The following is a 21,659-nucleotide window of genomic DNA, read 5'->3' as shown; positions in this document are numbered from 1 at the left end:
AACTTGAATGTATATTTGTCTATTGTTTTGTCCAAGTCATTAATAAATATATTGAATATTTGACGTGACAGCACTGATCATCGTCTTCTTTGGCCTCCTTATCTCGAGAGACAATGGGTAAGCGCCTGGAGGTGGTCAGTGGTTTGTGGAGCAGCGCCTGGAGTGGCTATAAAGGCCAATACTAGAGTGACAGGCTCTTCCACGCGTGCTGCAGAAAAATTTGATTGTCGGGGCTGTTACACAGTTGGCTCTCCCCTTGCGCTTCTGTCTTTTTTCCTGCCAACTGCTAAGTCTCTTCGACTCGCCACACTTTAGCCCCGCTTTTATGGCTGCCCGCCAGCTCTGGCGAACGCTGGCAACTGACTCCAACGACTTGTGATCAATGTCACAGGACTTCATGTCGCGTTTGCAGACGTCTTTAAAGCGGAGACATGGACGGCAGGTGGGTCTGATACCAGTGGCGAGCTCGCTGTACAATGTGTCTTTGGGGATCCTGCCATCTTCCATGTGGCTCACATGGCCAAGCCATCTCAAGCGCCGCTGACTCAGTAGTGCGTATAAGCTGGGGATGGTGGCCACCTCGAGGACTTCTGTGTTGGAGATACGGTCCTGCCACCTGATGCCAAGGATTCTCCGGAGGCAGCGAAGATGGAATGAATTGAGACGTCGCTCTTGGCTGACATACGTTGTCCAGGCCTCGCTGCCATAGAGCAAGGTACTGAGGACACAGGCCTGATACACTCGGACTTTTGTGTTCCGTGTCAGTGCGCCATTTTCCCACACTCTCTTGGCCAGTCTGGACATAGCAGTGGAAGCCTTTCCCATGCGCTTGTTGATTTCAGCATCTAGAGACAGGTTACTGGTGATAGTTGAGCCTAGGTAGGTGAACTCTTGAACCACTTCCAGAGCGTGGTCGCCAATATTGATGGATGGAGCATTTCTGACGTCCTGTCCCATGATGTTCGTTTTCTTGAGGCTGATGGTTAGGCCAAATTCGTTGCAGGCAGCCGCAAACCTGTTGATGAGACTCTGCAGACACTCTTCAGTGTGAGATGTTAAAGCAGCATCGTCAGCAAAGAGGAGTTCCCTGATGAGGACTTTCCGTACTTTGGACTTTGCTCTTAGACGGGCAAGGTTGAACAACCTGCCCCCTGATCTTGTGTGGAGGAAAATTCCTTCTTCTGAAGACTTGAACGCATGTGAGAGCAGCAGGGAGAAAGAAATCCCAAAAAGTGTGGGTGTGAGAACACAGCCCTGTTTCACGCCACTCAGGATAGGAAAGGGGTCTGATGAGGTGCCGCTATGTTGAATTGTGCCTTTCATATGTCATGGAATGAGGTGATGATACTTAGTAGCTTTGGTGGACATCCAATCTTTTCTAGTAGTCTGAAGAGACCACGACAGCACTGATCATAAGGATATAAGAACATAAGAAATAAAGGTAGTAGTTGGCCACTCGGCCCCTCGAGCCTGCTCTATCATTCAATAAGATCATGGCTGAATTTCTACATCAGCTGCACCTTCCCGTCCACTCCCCATCTCCGTTGATTCTCTTCATGTCCAAAAATCTATCAATCTCAGCCTTGAATGTACACAGTGACTGAGCATCCACAGCTCTCTGGGATAAAGAATTCCAAAGATTCACAACCCTCTGAGTGAAGAAATTTCTCGGCCATCCCTAGTTCTAGACTCTCCAGCCAGGGAAAAACAACCGCAGCATCTACCCCGTCAAGCCCTCTAGATCCTTGTGGAACACTGTAAATGTAGACCTTACCTCAATGACTAAAGTTGTGTGTGGCAGCCTGGGGAACAATCTTAGTTTGACACACAGTGGTCCAGTCGTTTTATCTTTTATGTGCGAGAGGAGACAGTGAGTGGCAGATGGTCATTCTACCGTGAGGGCATCACAGTCAATTTAGATCCTGCATGAAGATACCTGGAATTTCCAGCAGGGGACACCAGAGAGCAGTTGGGATTGGGAACCTCAAGTGTGGTGCTCAGAATTTGGAAACATTTTTAACATACAGTTAGTGACAGTGTGATATTCTGCAGAATATGTGAAGTAAAACTGCATTCTCTGCAATACAAACAAATGTCTTACTCCTTCCTACATTGTCCACATTAAATATGAGTTTGATTGAACAAAGAACAAAGAAAATTACAGCACAGGAACAGGCCCTTCGGCCCTCCAAGCCTGCGCCGATCCATATCCTCTATCTAAACCTGTCGCCTATTTTCTAAGGGTCTGTATCTCTTTGCTTCCTGCCCATTCGTGTATCTGTCTCGATACATCTTAAAAGACGCTATCGTGCCCGCGTCTACCACCTCCGCTGGCAACGCGTTCCAGGCACCCACCACCCTCTGCGTAAAAAACTTTCCACGCATATCCCCCCTAAACTTTTCCCCTTTCACTTTGAACTCGTGACCCCTAGTAATTGAATCCCCCACTCTGGGGAAAAAGCTTCTTGCTATCCACCCTGTCTATACCTCTCATGATTTTATACACCTCAATCAGGTCCCCCCTCAACCTCCGTCTTTCTAATGAAAATAATCCTAATCTACTCAACCTCTCTTCATAGCTAGCGCCCTCCATACCAGGCAACATCCTGGTGAACCTCCTCTGCACCCTCTCCAAAGCATCTACATCCTTTTGGTAATGTGGCGACCAGAACTGCACGCAGTATTCCAAATGTGGCAGAACCAAAGTCTTATACAACTGTAACATGACCTGCCAACTCTTGTACTCAATACCCCGTCCGATGAAGGAAAGCATGCCGTATGCCTTCTTGACCACTCTATTGACCTGCGTTGCCACCTTCAGGGAACAATGGACCTGAACGCCCAAATCTCTCTGTACATCAATTTTCCCCAGGACTTTTCCATTTATTGTATAGTTCACTCTTGAATTGGATCTTCCAAAATGCATCACCTCGCATTTGCCCTGATTGAACTCCATCTGCCATTTCTCTGCCCAACTCTCCAATCTATCTATATTCTGCTGTATTCTCTGACAGTCCCCTTCACTATCTGCTACTCCACCAATCTTAGTGTCGTCTGCAAACTTGCTAATCAGACCACCTATACTTTCCTCCAAATCATTTATGTATATCACAAACAACAGTGGTCCCAGCACGGATCCCTGTGGAACACCACTGGTCACACGTCTCCATTTTGAGAAACTCCCTTCCACTGCTACTCTCTGTCTCCTGTTGCCCAGCCAGTTCTTTATCCATCTAGCTAGCACACCTTGGACCCCATGCGACTTCACTTTCTCCATCAACCTACCATGGGGAACCTTATCAAACGCCTTACTGAAGTCCATGTATATGACATCTACAGCCCTTCCCTCATCAATCAACTTTGATTTTTGTTGGGTCAGGGCGATCTGGAGCAGAGGCAGGTAAGTGGGTTTGAAGTGCAAATCCCAGTCGCAGCCCAGGGCAGAACACGGTGTGGCAATAACTGTAGCAGTCCTACTGCTGCTCTTCTGAAACCACTCGAGAGTTCAGCACCGTTCAGGCATCCATCCTGGGGAGTGGTTCCACGCCACATGGTGAATTTTTTGAAATTAATTTGTGCGATGTGTGCTTCGCTGGCTAGGCCAGCATTTATTGCCCATCCCCAATTGCCCTTGAACTGAGTGGCTTGCTAGGCCATTTCAGAGGGCAGTTAAGAGTCAGTCACATTGCTGTGGATCTGGAGTCACATGTAGGCCAGACCAGGTAAGGACAGCAGATTTCCTTCCCTAAAGGACATTAGTGAACCAGATGGGTTTTTACAACAATTGACAATGGTTTCATGGTCACCATTAGACTAGCTTTTAATTCCAGATTTATTGAGCGAATTCAAATCTCATCACCTGCCATGATGGGATTCGAACCCATGTCCATTGAGTATTAGCCTGGACCTCTGGATTACTAGCCCAGTGACATTATTACTACGCCACCACCTCCCCAATTAGGAATTCACCTATTGGCTGCCAAGATGCACAGTCACAGTGCAAATTGTCTGAGAGATTTTGTGGGGCAGGACTTTCCTTTCATGGAATTATACAGCACAGAAGGAGGCCATTTGGCCCATCAAGTCCGTGCTATCTCTTTGAAAGAGCTATTCAATTAGTCCCACTCCACCTGATCTTTCTCCATAGCCCTGTAGATTTTTCCCTTTTCAAGTTATTTATCCAATTCCCTTTTGAAAGTTACTGTTGAATCTGCTTCAACTGCCCTTTCAGGCAGCGCATTCCAGATCACAACAACTCCCTGCGTAAAACAATTTCTCATACAGTACAAAGTCGTTGTTTTCCCTTACATTGGTATTCTTGTGGATTGTCTTGATGAGTGCAAGATGCAAAGATTCAGCAACATGTCTCTATTTTCAGCAATACTCAAGTTCTGTACTAACTAAACAATTTTCCCTCATCTCACCTCTGGATCTTTGTCAATTACCTTAAATCTGTGCCCGTTGGTTATTAACCCCTCTGTCACTGGAAACAGTTTCTCCTTATTTACTCAATCAATACCCTTCATAATTTTGAACACCTCAATTCAGTCTCCTCTTAACCTTCTCTGCTCTAAGGAGAACAATCCCAGCTTCACCAGTCTCTCCACATAACTGAAGTCCCTCATCCTGGGTACCATTCTAGTAAATCTTCTCTGCACCCTCTCTAAGACCTTGGCATCCTTTCTAAAGTGTGGTGCCCAGAATTTGAAAATAATTTTAGCATGCAGTTACCGACAGTGTGATATTCCATGGAATATGCGATGTAAACTTGCATTCTCTACAACACAAACAAATATCTCACTCCTTCCTTCATTGTCCATGTAAAGTATGTGATTGATTTTTGTTGGGTAAGTGTATAAAGGTATATGGAGCAAAGGCTGGTAAATGGGTTTGAAATGCAGACTAGCCATGGTCTAATTGACTAGCAGAACAGGCTCGAGGGCTGAATGGCCTCCTCCTGTTCCTAAGAGGCAAATAGAGTTTTAAGAAAGGCATGTAAAATTCATCTTTGTTTCCTTTATGTCTTGTGTTTTCTAGGGAAGCAGAGAAGAGGATGATGTTGTCAGTGAAGATCTAGTGGCCGAGGATGCAAAGGTAGGTCCAAAACAGACTTGGATCTCCAGCATTGCTGAACTCTGGCTAAATATCTCCACCCCGAATGTCAACCCATTTCCCAACACCAATCCCATTGCACGCACTGAGGGCTGGCCAGAGAGTGGAGGGTGTAATTAAGTTCTAACGCTGCTCAAGGCAACCTTCAACCCAGCGAAAGAACTTACATTTCTGTAGCGCCTTTTACAGCCTCAGGACCCAAAGTGCTTTACAGCTAATTAAATACTTTTGGCTGTGTTTGCTGACAATGCCACCACTAGGTGGCGCTGCAATGGCACATGCACAAATGCAGCCTGTGCCACTAAAACGTCACAGTCTGTGATGTCAGGCAGCTGCCAGGATTAAAGATGGCGCTGCTCAAATAATCACACGATGGCAACCTAAACACATAGCAGCACACAATGGCCGGAGGGGAGGGAGCGAGCAGGCCAGGGGCTGTGGGTGAGCGGACCGGGGGTCGGGAGTGGGTGCTGGTGTGTGGGGGGGAGGGGAAGGAGAGCGCACCCACCACCAGTAAGATCTTCAGCCACGCTCTTCCCGCACCCGCTCTCTCCCTGCTCCCCAGACCCCCTCTCCCCCCACCCCTGCTCTCTCCCCGCTCCCCTCTCTCTCCCCCCACCCCTGCGCTCTCCCCACTCCCCAGGCCCCCGTCTCTCCCCCCACCACTGCGCTCTCCCCGCTCCCCAGATCCCCCTCTCCTCCCACCCCTGCGCTCTCCTCACTCCCCTCTCTCTCCCCGCTCCCCATGCCCCCCTCTCCCCCCACCCCTGCGTTCTCCCCGCTCCCCAGACCCCCCTCTCCTCCCATCCCTGCGCTCTCCCCACTCCCCTCTCTCTCCCCGCTCCCCATACCCCCTCTCCCCAACCCCTGTGCTCCCCAGACCCCCTCTCCCCCCACCCCTGCGCACTCCCCGCTCCCCTCTCTCTCCCCGCTCCCCAGACCCTCTCTTCCCCCCCACCCCTGCGCTCTCCCCGCTCCCCCCTCTCTCCCTCCTCCCCTCTTTCTCCCTGCTACCCAGACCCCCTCTCCCCGCTCCCCTCTCTCTCTCCCCGCTCCCCAGACCCCCTCTCCCCCCACCCCTGCTCTCTCCGGCCCGGATCCCCCCCCACCATCTGCTCGCGTTACGCAATGCGTCATCTGCCCATGCACCAACCAGTCCTGGCACTGCAGAACGCAGCGCATGCACAGAGGGTAGGAACCAATCTGCGCAGGTGCACAGATTGGCGCAGTCGGATGCCGGCTGCATTGTCAGTAATCACTTTGAATACTTTTTGAAGTTGATGCATTTTGGTAGGAAGAGTGAGGAGAGGTAATATACACTAAATGGTGCAATTTTAAAATGCGTAGGAACAGAGAGACTTGGGGGTGCATGTACACTAATCTTTGAAGGTGGTAGGACAAGTTGAGAAGACTGCTAACAAACCATACGGGATCGTTGGCTTTATAAACAGAAGCTTAGAGTACAATAGCAAAAAACGTATGCTAAACCTTTGTAAATCACAGGTCAGAACTCAGCCAGATTACTGTGTTCAGTGCTGGGCCGAACACTGGAAGGATGTCAAGGCCTTGGAGAGGGTACAGAGGAGATTTACTAGAATGGTACCAGGGATGAGGGACTTCGGTTATGTGGAGAGACTGGAGAAGCTGGGATTGTTCTCCTTAGAGGAAAGTTAAAGGGAGATTGAATAGAGGTGTTCAAAATCATTAAGAGTTTTGGTAGAGTAAATAAGGAGTAATTGTTTCCAGTGACAGAAGGGTCAGTAAGCGAATACACAGATTTAAAATAATTGGCAAAAGTACTGGAGTGGAGATCAGGAGAATTTTAGTCAGTGAATTGTTGTGATCTGGAACGCACTGCCTGAAAGGGTCATAGAAGCAGATTCAATAGTAATTTACAACAAAAAAATTGGATGAAGATTTGAAAGGAAAAAATATTGAGGGCTCTGGGGATAGTGCTGGGTAATGTGATTAATTGGATAGCTTTTTCAAAGAGCTAGCACAGGCATGATGGGCCAAATAGCCCCATTTGAATGATTGATAATATGATTCTATGAAATGTAGTCACTGTAGGAAACACGGCAGCAAATTTGTGCTCTGTGCAATCCTACAAGCAGCAATGACATAATGACCAGTTGATACATTTTAGTGATGTTGGTTGGGGGATTACTATTGGCCAGAACTCTGAACTTCCTTGCTGTTTTTCCAATAGTGTCTGAACAAACAGACAGGGCATCAGGTTAAGATCTCATCCAAAAGGGTTAAATTATGAGGATGGGTTGCATAATCTTGGCTTGTATTCCCTTGAGAATAGGAGATTGAGGGCTGATCTGATCGAGGTGTTTGAAATAGTAAAAGGAGTTGATAAGGTAGAGACAGACAAACTATTTCCTCTGATGGAGATATCGAGAACGAGGGGACAGAATCTTAAAAGTAGAGCTGGGCTGTGCGGGAGTGAAATCAGGAAGTGCTTCTTCACACACAAGGAAGTGGAAATCTGGAATGCTATTCCCCAAAAGGCTGTGGATGCTGAGGGACAATTGAAACTTTCAAGACCGATAGCGATAGATTTTTGTTGGGCAAAGGCATCAAGAGATATGGTGCCAAGGCGGAGAAATGGAGTCGAGGTATAAATTAGCCAGGCTCTAATTAAATGGCAGGGCAGATCCGAGGGACTGAATGGAGTCTTCCTGTTCCTAATGTTCTTGTGTTTAATTCCCACAGGAGCTGTATGAAGCTGGAGAACTGCAGTGGGGAACGACCGAGAGTTCATTTATTACAATCCTGGGAAACAGAAGCTTCTTGCATCTTCAGTTAGGTAGAGTGACTGAGCAGTGTGATAAATCCACCATTTAACAGCCACTCGATCCGCCAATATCCCAGTGGGTTAAATAAAAAAAACACCCATTAACGCCTCATGCATATCCTGGTTTATTAATCTGTTGGCTGGTTCAGTGCCTCTAATATCCGCCCCATGTGTGAACCGTATTTTCCTTTCAGCTTTGGAACTTTTCCTGTAATTGTGCCACGGGCAAAATCACCTCTAACGGCTCCGTCAGTACACCTGGTGGAAATTTGGCCCCATGGACTTTCACATTGACATCCAATTGTCTACGCAGGTGTTTGTGCACACTTGTGTGTTAGCACACGTGTGTGTGTGTGTATGTGTGCATGTCCACATGCTCATGTGTCTGCAAGAGCATGAGTACACATTGTGCGTGCCTGTCTGGGTGTTCATGTGTGCGTGTGTGTGTATGCGCGTGCAAGTTGGGGTGTGTTTGCACGTGTGTGTGTATACATGTCCGTGCAGGTTGGGATGTGTGCGTGTGTGTGTACTTTAATGTTTGTTACCGACCTCTCTCTGCTTGGAATCTTCCTCAGTGTTTGATGAATATCAGAAGATCGCTGGAAAGGAAATTGAAGAGAGCCTGAGGGGTGAACTTTCGGGTGACTTTGAGAAGTTGATGCTGGCTGTGGGTAAGATTAAACTTGTTTGCTGGTTGTTGGAGCAGCAAAGAATTTTAAAAATAAGGGTGGGGCTGTCTGAAATCTTGAGCCTCAACTTTAAGGGTGTTAGTTTGACCAAAGAGTAAAAACAGGCACTAAATATGCATTTTGATATTAAAGAAACGCCTGTTTGAAAATCTGGTTTTGGTAGACCAATTTTTTGGGCTAATTGATGACATCATGATTTCAAAGTGCCGGCAGGTGCTGAAAGCGACAAGAACTGGTTTAACACTCGAGTGCTGATTGGACACAATTTTCCTGGAGCTGTGAGAGTTTCCTGCACTCACTCACTCACTCTCCCCCTGTAGGATGTGGAATGTGCTGGCTGACACACAGCAAGTTTCAGACTGGGTCAGGGGTTGAGCAATAGTGCACATAGCTCTCAGACATGTTGGAGGTCCTGATGGAGGAGATGCAGGGAGGAGGGATGTCCGTTCCTAACGGTGGGGGGAGGGAGGGCCATTGCACCGCCCTCCTCACCCTCTTGTTCCTCTCCTACAGCAGCTGATGCTGCTCTGCTCGACCTCTCATCCTCCTCCCATTCCTTCTGCAGACCAAGGGGACCCCGAGAAAGATACTGATGACCAAGCGCTCCCATTTTCCTGGTGACTCCCAGAAGGTTTCCAGTAAGGTGAGGTATTACAGCAGTTACCCTACTTGGGTGAAGTCCTCAGTGAGTTTCCAGAAAATGGAGTGTTGGCGAAGTCTTGACAAAGTGTCCCAGAAAGTCTCCCGATGTGTTTCAAAAGTCCAGTTCAAACCTCCAGCAGCAAGTGAACAGTAAAAGATGATATCGCTTTAAGTGGTGCTTGAAATCCTCAGCAACGACTAGTTTACTGCCGATCAGCTGGTTGCTATTAGGAGACAGCGTTACGCCGAGCACTATTGTGCTGCCTCTTTACTGAGCGCTGGCAGGTAATTTAATTGTCAATCAGCATCCTCAATGGTCACCTGGGCGGCCGTTCCTAGTGCAAGATTCAATTCGTTACCAAGATGGCGTCTTGCAGTGTGGGTTAAACTGGCGTTTCAGCGGTAGACCCTATCTTGGCCACCATGGAGGCTCCATAGCGCTGGCATCCAGTAAAAATCGCCCGATGAGTCCATATAGAATTACGGACATTTTTAACTGACCATTCCGGTTTAATTCCCTAAAGGGACATTAGTGAATCATTCGGGATTCTAACAATGATTCCACAGCTTCATGGTCACTTCTCGTGACACCCCCCCCACAAGCCTCCACCGCCATAAAACACCCCCTGCTGTAAAACACAGCCCCCCCACCCACCACCTCTGTAAACAGCCCCGCCCCCAGCCTTGTACCACACTCACTGCCCCGGGGTTCCAGTTGGACTGGGTTTTTCTCCAAGTTATTCCGTCATGCCCCCAGATTAGGGATTATTTTACGTTAATTTACATATGTTAACAAGTGACCTCTATTATTAGTGCAGGATCTGACGGTTTTCACAGAATCACAGAATTGTTACAGTGCAGAAGGAGGCACTGGCTCTCCGAATCATTGGTGGTCTAACATTGCCTCTTTCTTTTGAATCCCACAGTCAGATGTGCCAGAAATACGCAAGAATATTTTGCCTCCAGGCTATATAAAGCGATGAAGGTAAAACAACAAAACCTCACCACATAAGAATCACAAAATTCACTGAATTGCAGAAGAACCTAAAATATAGGAGTAGGCCATTTGGCCCCTCGGGCCATTCAGTACGATCACGGCTGATCTTCTACCTCAACTCCACTGTCCAGCCTTAATCCCTATAATCCCTTGACGCCCGACATCCCAAGGCACTCTAATCCCACAGAATTAGCTGCTCTTGTTAGGTTGCAAATGCAGCAGGTAGCAATAAAAAGGAAGAACGAAAGTGAGTTCTGATGAAAGGTCACGGACCTGAAACGTTAACTCTGCTTCTCTCTCCACAGATGCTGTCAGACCTGCTGAGTATTTCCAGCACTTCCTGTTTTTATGATATAAGGAAGGACTTGTGGTGCCTTTCACGACACTGGGATGTCCCAACACACTTTGATTGTTGTTCATTCGGGACTTGTGGATGTCACTGGCAAGGCCAGCCCTAATTGCCCTCGAAAGTGGTGGTGAGCTACCTTCTTCAACCACTGCAGTCCATGTGGTTAAAATACTCGCACAGTAGTCATGTTTTTTTTTAATACAACTAAGTGGCTTTCTCGGGCGATTCCAGCTGGCAGTTAAGAGTCAACCACATTGCTGTGGGTCTGGAGTTACATGTCGGCCAGACTGGGTAAGGACGGCAGATTTCCTTCCCTAAAGGACATTAGTGAACTACAAGGGTTTTTATAACAAGCCAGTCATTTCATGATCGCCATTTCCGATACTAGCTTTTTATTTCAGATTTATTTATTTATTAACTGAGCTTGAATTCTCCCTCTGCTGTAAGTGGGCTTTGAATTCATATCTCCAGATCATTAACCCAGACATCTGGATTACCAGTGTACTAACATAACCACTGTGCTACTGTACCCCTTACAGAAAACAGGATCCCACAAACAGCAATTAATACAGACTTGGATTTATATAGTGCCTCTTCAGGACATCTCAAAGTATTTGACAGCCAATGCATTTGAAGTGTCCTCACATTTGTAATGAAGCCTATTTACACAGAGGGTCCCATAAACAGCAGTGATTTAAGTGATCAGATAATCTGAGAGGTTGAATGAAGGATAAATATTAGCCAGAACACTGAAGAGAACTTCCCTGCTGTTCTTTGAAATAGTAACGAGGCATCTTTTACACCTATCTGACAGGGCCTTGGTTTAAGATCTCAGCACCTCTGACAATGCAGCACTCCCTCAGTACTGCACTGGGAGAGTCAGCCTGGATTATGCACTCAAATATCTGGAGTGGCACTTGAACCCACAACTTTCTGACTTCGGTGCTGAGCCACATTAATACCTGGGAGTGTTAAAGTGACGCCCTATCAGATGCTGTTCATTCCTTGTGTTGTGCCCAATGAGAGGTGTCCGTGGTGTTGTCACAAGACAAATGAATACTTCATGCAGCAAACCATTTGCGGAGTGAAAGATAACTGATGTCTCTCTCTCTCTCTCTCTTTGTCCTTGTGTGCAGGGCATGGGTACGAGGGACAACACTCTGATCCGAATCATGATCTCCCGCAGTGAGATCGATATGTTGGACATCAGGGAAGAGTTTAGGATGAAATACGAGAAATCGCTGCACAATATGATTAGGGTGAGTGCCAGCGTCACAACGTGTTTGAACTGCAGGTGGGTTTGTTCAATCCTCAGGCTGACCTGGGAACTTCCTTCCAACCTGGCCCAGTCATTAACACAAAACTATTCTCCGTGCAGCACTGTGAAGCTTGGGAGCAATGTCCCTGGGTTAGAGAGAGGGGAAAATCTACCAGGGTTCCCATTCCTGGTTGTATGTTTGTGTGGCAGTATATGCACAGGTTTGTATTTGTGCATGTGCTTGAGTGTGTGTGCAGGCCAATTACTTTGGGTTAGATCCGTACTCTTAGAATAATTAGAATAATGACAGACATGGAGAGTATTGTTTCCACTTACACCTGGTGGTGCCTTTACTAAACTTTATTTTCAAGTTACAGGAAACAATAATTCCCGGTTGCTTAGTATCCCTGCGTGCTGGAGCCCGCCCCGGGTGGCGTCCCTGCGTGCTGGAGCCCGCCCCGGGTGGCGTCCCTGCGTGCTGGAGCCCGCCCCGGGTGGCGTCCCTGCGTGCTGGAGCCCGCCCCGGGTGGCGTCCCTGCGTGCTGGAGCTCGCCCCGGGTGGCGTCCCTGCGTGCTGGAGCTCGTCCCGGGTGGCGTCCCTGCGTGCTGGAGCTCGCCCCGGGTGGCGTCCCTGCGTGCTGGAGCTCGCCCCGGGTGGCGTCCCTGCGTGCTGGAGCTCGCCCCGGGTGGCGTCCCTGCGTGCTGGAGCTCGCCCCGGGTGGCGTCCCTGCGTGCTGGAGCCCGCCCCGGGTGGCGTCCCTGCGTGCTGGAGCTCGCCCCGGGTGGCGTCCCTGCGTGCTGGAGCTCGCCCCGGGTGGCGTCCCTGCATGCTGGAGCCCGCCCCGGGTAGTCAATCCACCACCAACTTCTCCTCAAATGTCTTCCGGTGACTGACCAGGTCTCTCCCTCCCGACCTCAGGGCAGATCTTCTCCTGCTCCGACTTTTAAATTCTTGGCTGCATTCCAATTACCTGTGATGTCAGCAGGTCTGCTGTATGCAACCATATTCAGCCAATAGCCAATTTCAGCTCACCTGATTGGCTTTCAATCGCTTCCTTGTCCATCGCAGGCCAGAATCTATTGACCGTGCCTTCCTTTGTCTCACACTGATTAGATCAGCCCAGTTCTCTGCAAGTTTCAACTTGTTACTGTACCTGTGGCTCTCGTAAGTTCTTCATTCTGATGGGATCTCCAATCTCGATGTTGCACAGTCTACCCCTCCTCCTCGTTGCACACATTGTTACACCACATCTGATTTTTACATAATACATCTGTTTCAGCATTTGCAAATCATCTGATAGGTGTGAGTGTAAGTGGGTGTGAGTGCGTGGGTGTGTTGGGTAAGGTCAGGAACAGCCTCAAATATAATGCTTCCCCACCATGGTCGATTAGCCATCTGGCACTCGTTAAGGAAAAAGACCACTTGGTTGTGATACCCGAGTGGCCAGCAGCGGCTATGGAATGGAAGCATATCCTGGTTCTAATGAGAGAGAGGCAACTTCACCAGCCAGTGCCACTGATGGGCAGGTCCCTCACTGGCAGGGAGTCGAGCCAGCCAGGAAATCGGACGTGTGGCAGAGGTGGTCAGGAGTGGCAGGTGGCTCATGCCCATGCTTCCAGTAGGCGTAATTGGTGGGGAGAAATGAGGGGGAGAGCAAGAAATGCATTGGTTAATTCATTGCTGCTGGGACCACCGATCCTGCAGGTAAAGCCATGGTGAGGAGTGGGGAGTAGCTTGCAAGGGGATAAAAGCGCAAACCATTTGCGCCATGTCGACAGACTGCCTTGTATCACTGCTATCCGCTTCCTTTCAGAGTGACACCTCTGGAGATTACAAGCGAGCTCTGCTGCGACTCTGCGGAGGTGATGATGAGTAAGTCCCTTCATCTTCTCATTTCTCCCCATGTGAGTAATACGGGTCCCGCCTATACTGATGGTATTTGCAATCCGTTTGGTGGAGTGAGTATTAAGGGGCAGGGTGGTTAAAGAAAACCTGAAAACTGCTGGTGATACAAAAGAGATCAGTCAGTCCCCAATAGGGGAAGAGACAGGTTAAAGGAGTTCAGAGGGTAGATAAAGGAAAACTATTTCCTCTGATTGGGGCAATCCAGAACCAGGGGACATAACCTTAATATTCGAGCCAGGCCATTCGGGGGTGATGTCAGGAAACACTTCTTCACACAAGGTGGTGGAAATCTGGTATACTCTCCTCAAAAAAAACTCTTGAGGTTGCAGGGGAAATTGAAAATTTCAAAACTGAGATTGATAGATTTTTGTTAGGTCAGGTTATTAAGGGTTACAGAACCAAACAGCCTGGAGTTTTTTTTTGAGGAATATAAAGACAGTAGGAAGGAACTTAAGCAAGGAGTCAGGAGGGCTAAAAGGGGTCATGAAAAGTCATTGGCAAACAGGGTTAAGGAAAATCCCAAGGCTTTTTATACGTATATAAAGAGCAAAAGGGTAGCCAGGGAAAGGGTTGGCCCACTCAAGGACAGAGGAGGGAATCTATGCGTGGAGCCAGAGGAAATGGGCGAGGTACTAAATGAGTACTTTGCATCAGTATTCACCAAAGAGAAGGACTTGGTAAATGATGAGCCTAGGGAAGGGAGTGTAGATAGTCTGGGTCATGTCGATATCAAAAAGGAGGAGGTGTTGGGTGTCTTGCAAAACATTAAGGTAGATAAGTCCCCAGGGCCTGATGGGATCTACCCCAGAATACTGAGGGAGGCAAGGGAGGAAATTGCTGGGGCCTTGACAGAAATCTTTGCATCCTCATTGGCTACAGGTGAGGTCCCAGAGGACTGGAGAATAGCCAATGTTGTTCCTTTGTTTAAGAAGGGTAGCAAGGATAATCCAGTAAGCCTTACGTCAATGGTAGGGAATTAATGGAGAGGATTCCTCGGGACAGGATTTACTCCCATTTGGAAACAAATGGACTTATTAGCGAGAGGCAGCATGGTTTTGTGAAGGGGAGGTAGTGTCTCACTAACTTGATTGAGTTTTTTGAGGAAGTGACGAAGTTGATTGATGAAAGAAGGGCAATGGATGGACTTCAGTAAAACCTTTGACAAGGTCCCTCATGGCAGATTGGTACAAAAGGTGAAGTCACAAGGGATCAGAGGTGAGCTGGCAAGATGGATACAGAACTGGCTCAGTCATAGAAGGCAGAGGGTGGCAGTGGAAGGGTGCTTTTCTGAATGGAGGGATGTGACTAGTGGTGTTCTGCAGGGATCAGCGCTGGGACCTTTGCTGTTTGTAGTATATATAAATGATTTGGAGGAAAATGTAGCTGGTCTGTTTAGTAAGTTTGCGGACGACACAAAGGTTGGTGGAGTTGCGGATAGTAATGAGGATTGTCAGAGGATACAGCAGGATATAGATCGGTTGGAGACTTGGGCGGAGAAATGGCAGATGGTGTTTAATACGGACAAATGTGAGGTAATGCATTTTGGAAGGTCTAATACAAGTGGGAAGATGGCAGAACCCTTAGGAGTATTGACAGGCAGAGAGATCTGGGCGTACAGGTCCACAGGTCACTGAAAGTGGCAACGCAGGTGAATAAGGTAGTCAAGAAGACATACGGCATGCTTGCCTTCATCAGTCAGGGCATAGAGTATAAAAATTGGCAAGTCATGCTGCAGCTGTACAGAACCTTAGTTAGGCCACACCTGGAATATTGCGTACAATTCTAGTCACCACACTACCAGAAGGATGTGGTGGCTTTGGAGAGGGTACAGCAAAGGTTTACCAGGATGTTGCCTGGTCTGGAAGGTATTAGCTATGAGGAGAGATTGGATAAACTCAGATTGTTTTCACTGGAACGACGGAGGTGGAGGGGCGACATGATAGAGGTTTACAAAGTTATGAGTGGCATGGACAGAGTGGATAGTCAGAAGCTTTTTCCCAGGGTGGAAGAATCAGTTACTAGGGGACATAGGTTTAAGGTGAGAGGGGCAAAGTTTAGAGGGGATGTGCAAGGCATGTTTTTTACGCAGAGGGTGGTGAGTGCCTGGAACTTGCTGCAGGGGGAGGTGGTGGAAGCAGGTACGATAGCAACGTTTAAGAGGCATCTTGACAAATACATGAGTAGGATGGGAATAGAGGGATACGGACCCCGGAAGTGCAGAAGCTTTTAGTTTAGACAGGCATCAAGATCGGTTCAGGCTTGAGGGCCGAATGGCCTGTTCCTGTACTGTACTGTTCTTTGTTCTTTGAGTTAGATTCAAATCAGCTATGATCTAATTGAATGGTGAAACAGGTGTGAGGGGCTCTTTGGCCGCCTCCTGTTGCTGTGTTCCTAATCTCCAAGGAAGATGATAGGAGAAGCTTTGATTATGGAATCAGATGACTTTGTCCTTTAATACTGACTTCTTCAGTGGATTTCTGCAACATATTTCTGGGTCCTCTTAAGTTCTGTTGGAGTTAGGTTTTTACAGTGGGGGCTCTGTTATTTGCAACAGTGAAAGGGACCTCCATTTACCTCCCCCCACCAACCCCCCCCCCCCCCACTGCCCCAACCACTCCAGTGCATAACAAGCTCTGGGGGATAATGAAAAAGTTCCCAAACTGTGGCCTTGTAGATAAAGTTCAGTACACTCAGCACAGGAATTAGGAGTAATCAAGGACAGAGGTAACAGAATTTGGGTTGGGTTGGTTTCCATTGACCTGGGTTGGATTGGTTTCCATTAACCTGGGTTGGATTGGTTTCCATTGACCTGGGTTGGGTTGGTTTCCATTGACCTGGGTTGAGTTGGGTTGGATTGGTTTCCATTGACCTGGGTTGAGTTGGGTTGGATTGGTTTCCATTGACCTGGGTTGAGTTGGGTTGGATTGGTTTCCATTGACCTGGGTTGAGTTGGGTTGGATTGGTTTCCATTGACCTGGGTTGAGTTGGGTTGGATTGGTTTCCATTGACCTGGGTTGAGTTGGGTTGGATTGGTTTCCATTGACCTGGATTGAGTTGGGTTGGATTGGTTTCCATTGACCTGGGTTGAGTTGGGTTGGATTGGTTTCCATTGACCTGGGTTGAGTTGGGTTGGATTGGTTTCCATTGACCTGGGTTGAGTTGGGTTGGATTGGTTTCCATTGACCTGGGTTGAGTTGGGTTGGATTGGTTTCCATTGACCTGGGTTTAGTTGGGTTGGATTGGTTTCCATTGACCTGGGTTGAGTTGGGTTGGATTGGTTTCCATTGACCTGGATTGAGTTGGGTTGGATTGGTTTCCATTGACCTGGGTTGAGTTGGGTTGGGTTGGGTTCCGTGCTTCTGTGATTCTCTGTGAATTCCAGAGCTTTGGCCCTCGGCAGCTGAAGACACGGTTTCCAATGGTGGAATGATTAAAGTTGAGGATGCACAAGAGGCCAGAATTGGAGGAGCGCAGAGGTCTCAGAGGGTTGTGGGGCTGGAGGAGGTTATTGATATAGGGAGAGACAAGGCTATGGAGGAATTTGAAAAGGAAGGTGTGAATTTTAAAATTAAGGAGTTGCCGAACCAGTGTAGGTCAGCGAGCACAGTGGTGATGGGTGAATGGAACTTGGTGTGAGTTAGGATACGGGGCAGTAGAGTTTTAGGATGAGCTCAGGTTTCTAAAGTGTGCAAGGTGTGAGGCTGGCCAGGAGAGCACTGGAATAGTCATGTCTGGAAGCAACAAAGTCATGGATGAGGGTTTCAGCAGTAGATGAGCTGAGGGGGGGGCAATGTTACGGAGGTGGAAGTAAATGGTCTTAGCGCAGATATGTTGTTGGGAGCTCATTTCAGGGTCAAATACTACACATGTCCCTTGTGTTCCCTCCATTTTTCTCGGAGTCCTGTTCCTTTCCTGGGCCTCACCACTTATACTGTTTGCTTGACATTGCAGTGCTGCAGGTGAATTCTTTCCCGAGGCTGCGCAGGTTGCCTATCAGATTTGGGAACTCAGTGCTGCCACCCGAATTGAGGTTTGGTTTACACACCTAGCTTCAGCCTCTCTCTCCTCCCCTGCTCCCCTACCCCCCACACCTTCTGCTGGATGCAAGCTTGCGTTTGATCTCTTGGTACAAAACACACAACTCAGATCTTAAAGAGACAGTAGTCACCAGTTGAAAGTTTTCGGGGAGCTTAAATTTGAAGGCATTCCAAAGTTGGAATGGGTGTTTATTGTCCATAATGCCCCTCAGCATTGTGAGGAGGCAGGCATCAAGATCGACGCAGGCTTGGAGGGCCGAATGGCCTGTTCCTGTGCTGTACTGTTCTTTGTTCTTTGAATGTGAATGATTTGTATAAGAAACAAAGAACTTGCATTTCTGCAGAGACTTTCATGACCTTAGGATGTCCCAAAGCGTTTGAGACAATGAAGTATTTTCGAAGTGTAGTCACTGTTGTAACATAGGGAAGTGTGGTAGTCAATAAAACACTAATCCAGTCTTTCTGGTGAATGTTGATCACTATGTATTAGACTCACAATTGTACCAGTCCAAGGACACGTTTGACAGGTGTGTGTTGTTTGTCGTCTTTGAGGGGTTATTGGATGCCTTACAGGCATCATAGGATATGTACAAAGTTTAAAAACCTGTGACCCTCATTAAGTCAGAAATTAGACCCTTCCACCTATCCATAAAACATTGAACTTAAAGCAGACCTGTTAACTTCTGAAAAGGAAAACAAAAAATTTTGAGAGTGAATTTAATGTCTATTTCGCTATTTAGATCAATATATTAAAATAGACTCAGTTTTGATTTCGCATTTTTGAAAAATCACTGTTAAATTCCCCACAGTCAGTTAATGAATATAAGTTTATTTAATATGATGGTGGCAGAGCTGGGAGAGAGACTTCAGAAACTAACTCTTTTTAGTGCCACCTATAGGTTACAGCCTGCAACTAGATCGTTACAGCCAACTGTTTACATTACAGGGTTTCCATTCGCATGTTTACATAGGCTGTTTCAGTGTTGATGCAAATTACTGATCAAGAGTCACAATAACAGGAAGTGCTGCCTAGGCAAGATTTTTAATGATGTCTTTATATTGGTGATATCATAGAATTATACAGCAGAAGGAGGCCATTCAGCCCATTGTGTCTGTGCGATAGAATTGTCTCAACACCTGAAATCTTCTCCAGCGAACACTGGGGTACTGTCTCTTTAAGTGAAGAAATTGATGGCCTCGTTGATTTGCTAGTGCCTCCTGCTGTTCCACTAACACTGCTCTGCTCTGCTCACTTTCCCCATAGGTTGGAATGTAAGTACCAACATATCGGGACTGATTGTAAACTCCTCACCAATATCTACTGATTCCTAATACCTTCTCTTTAACCAAAGGATACGCTCCTGTTTTTCTGTGTTGCTGCTGAATTAATCGACAACGCATCCTTGCAATTTCCTCCCATTTCAGGTCATTATGGACGTACATTTAAGGTTCAAATCCATTGTTCTCGCGTGTTACTGGGTTATGCACGGGGTCCTAGTCCCCTGTGCGTCAATGAGGTATACACAAGGTGAAACATAACATAAGAAATAGAATCAGGAGTAGACAATTGTCCCACTGTCATGTGTGTTACTGGGCTATATACAGGATTCTAGTGTCCTTTCATTGAACTATACACAGGGTCCCACTTCCGTGTGTGTTACTGAGCTGTGCATTGAGTCCCGGTGCCCTGTGGGTTACTGGGCTATGCACAGGGTCCTAGTGTCCTGTGTGTTAGTGGAGTGTAGCAACCACACCCTAGTTTTCACCCTTGGTTTGTGCTGAGTAGCTGCTATCAGCTCGTACTGTAATAAGGTGCTTCAATTAGGGAGGCGGTGGCGTAGTGTTATTGTCACTGGACTAGTAACCCAGAGACCCAAGATATTGATCTGGAGACATGGGTTTGAATCCCACCACAGCAGAAGGTGGAATTTGAATTCAATTTAAAAAATCTGGAATTAAAAAGCTAGTCTAACGATGGCCATGAAACCATTGTCGATTGTTGTAAAAACCCATCTGGTTCATTAATGCCCTTTAGGGAAGGAAATCTGCTGTTCTTACCTGGTCTGGCCTACATGTGACTCCAGACCCACAGCAATGTGGTTGACTCTTACATGCCCTCTGAAATGGCCGAGCAAGCCACTCAGTTGGCAGCTCACCACCACCTTCTCAAGGGCAATTAGGGATGGGCAATAAATGCTGGCCTGGCCAGCAACACTCACATCCTGTGAATGAATTTTAAAAAATTAATGTCAGCTGCCCTCCAGCACCCTGTCTCTCCCCTCCCCCCTCCCCCCACCCAAGCTAGGTTGGGTGGGTTGGGGGAGGGGGGGCAGCTGGAACAGCCAGTTGATCTCTATCCAATAACCCCTGCTGGAATGGTCTGGATGAGGTTCTGCCCTGATGCCTACGATAGTCAAATAGTCCACCAATCCTCTAGGTTCATTCCTGAAGAATGACCATTTGGGGTGAGTTTTGGAGCTGGTCCAGTGACAGTCAGTGCCATTGAGAAGAGAGAAAATAGCCGTGCAAATCATCATCTTCCTTTTTAAGTATTTATCAAATTCCCTTTTGAAAGTTACTATTGAATCTGCTTCCACCGCCCTTTCGGGCAGCGCGTTCCAGATCATAACAACTCACTGTAGAAAAAATAAAATCTCCCCATAACATGCAACAGGCATGTTACTATGGGAACTATGCGCAGGGATGGAGAGATGTAGGGTCTGTACTCCAGGGGGTTTACACTCACTGTGCTCCCCCCCACCTCTCCCCTGGACTCCGTACCACCTCATTCCACAACACAACACTCTCACTTACCAATGCAGTCTTATTTGTTCCCAAACAGCTGAAAGGGACAATACGCGCAGCTCCCGATTTCAAGCCAGAAGTGGACGTCAAGGCACTCCGCAAAGCAATGAAAGGACTCGGTCAGTGTTTAGAGACTGTTGCAGAACAGAAACAGGCCATTTGGCCCATCAGGGCAGAACTAGACTTCATACCTTCCCCCACTCACCACCACAAGCTGCCCACTCTAATCACATGGGTGCGGTAAGGTCGCGGTGACGCTCCTGGATTGATAATCCAGAGAACGTGAGTTCAAATCCCATTTCCATGGGCATTTTGAAAACTTGAATTCAATTGAAAAAAAAAATCAGTAAATAAAACAAAAAACTGCTCTCCGTAAAAGTGACTGTGAAGCTGTCAGATTGTTGTAAAAATCACAACTGGTTCACGCATGTCCTTCAGGGAAGGAAATCTGCCCATCCATGATCCCTGGAATGAGAGCGGATCGAATTCAAACATATAAAATTCTCAAGGGGCTTGGGCGGGGCAGATGGGTGAGAAAATGTTTGCCCCGGGCTGGAGAGTCTAGAACATGGGGTCACAGTCTCAGAATAAGGGGTCGGCCATTTAGGACTGAGCTGAGGAGGAATTCGTTCACTCAGAGGGTTGTGAATCTTTGGAATTCTCTATCCCAGAGATCTGTGGATGCTCAGTCATTGAGTATAATCAAGACTGAGGCCGATGGAGTTTTTTGAATTTAAGGGATATGGGGATAATGCGGGAAGGTGAAGCTGAGGTAGACGATCAGCTATGATTTTACTGAATGGTGGAGCAGGCTCAAAGGGCCAAATGGCCTACTCCTGTTTTTATTTCTTATAATCACATGTTGCCTGGACTGGCCTATAAGTGACTCCAGTTGCACACTGATGTGGCTGACTCTTGACTGCCCTCTAGTGGCCCAGTACGCCACTCAATTTGTATCTAATTGCTACTCCGGGTAGCTCAGGATGGGTGATAAACGCCAGTGATGGCCACATAAATCAATCAGTTTTAAAAACTCTCTTGACCTCTCTCCAAATCCTTCC

At 47.5% G+C, this 21,659-nt stretch overlaps 1 protein-coding gene across 1 annotated transcript in view; it reads left to right on the top strand.

The window, feature by feature from the left end:
• The window catches only part of anxa6 (annexin A6), an 85,679-nt gene that overhangs the window by 22,665 nt on the left and 41,355 nt on the right, over positions 1 to 21,659 (top strand). The window contains exons 6-13 of the mRNA XM_068043054.1: positions 5,038 to 5,094; positions 7,834 to 7,927; positions 8,491 to 8,586; positions 10,173 to 10,231; positions 11,729 to 11,851; positions 13,665 to 13,723; positions 17,708 to 17,786; positions 20,636 to 20,717. Coding sequence (XP_067899155.1) covers positions 5,038 to 5,094; positions 7,834 to 7,927; positions 8,491 to 8,586; positions 10,173 to 10,231; positions 11,729 to 11,851; positions 13,665 to 13,723; positions 17,708 to 17,786; positions 20,636 to 20,717 — 649 coding nt within the window. The remainder of the gene's footprint in view (positions 1 to 5,037; positions 5,095 to 7,833; positions 7,928 to 8,490; positions 8,587 to 10,172; positions 10,232 to 11,728; positions 11,852 to 13,664; positions 13,724 to 17,707; positions 17,787 to 20,635; positions 20,718 to 21,659) is intronic.

This window comes from Heterodontus francisci, chromosome 12, assembly GCF_036365525.1.
Source record: "Heterodontus francisci isolate sHetFra1 chromosome 12, sHetFra1.hap1, whole genome shotgun sequence".
NCBI classification, from domain to species: domain Eukaryota; kingdom Metazoa; phylum Chordata; class Chondrichthyes; order Heterodontiformes; family Heterodontidae; genus Heterodontus; species Heterodontus francisci.
The sequence above is the reverse complement of the archived record's forward strand: the minus strand, read 5'-3'. Positions and strand labels throughout refer to the sequence as shown.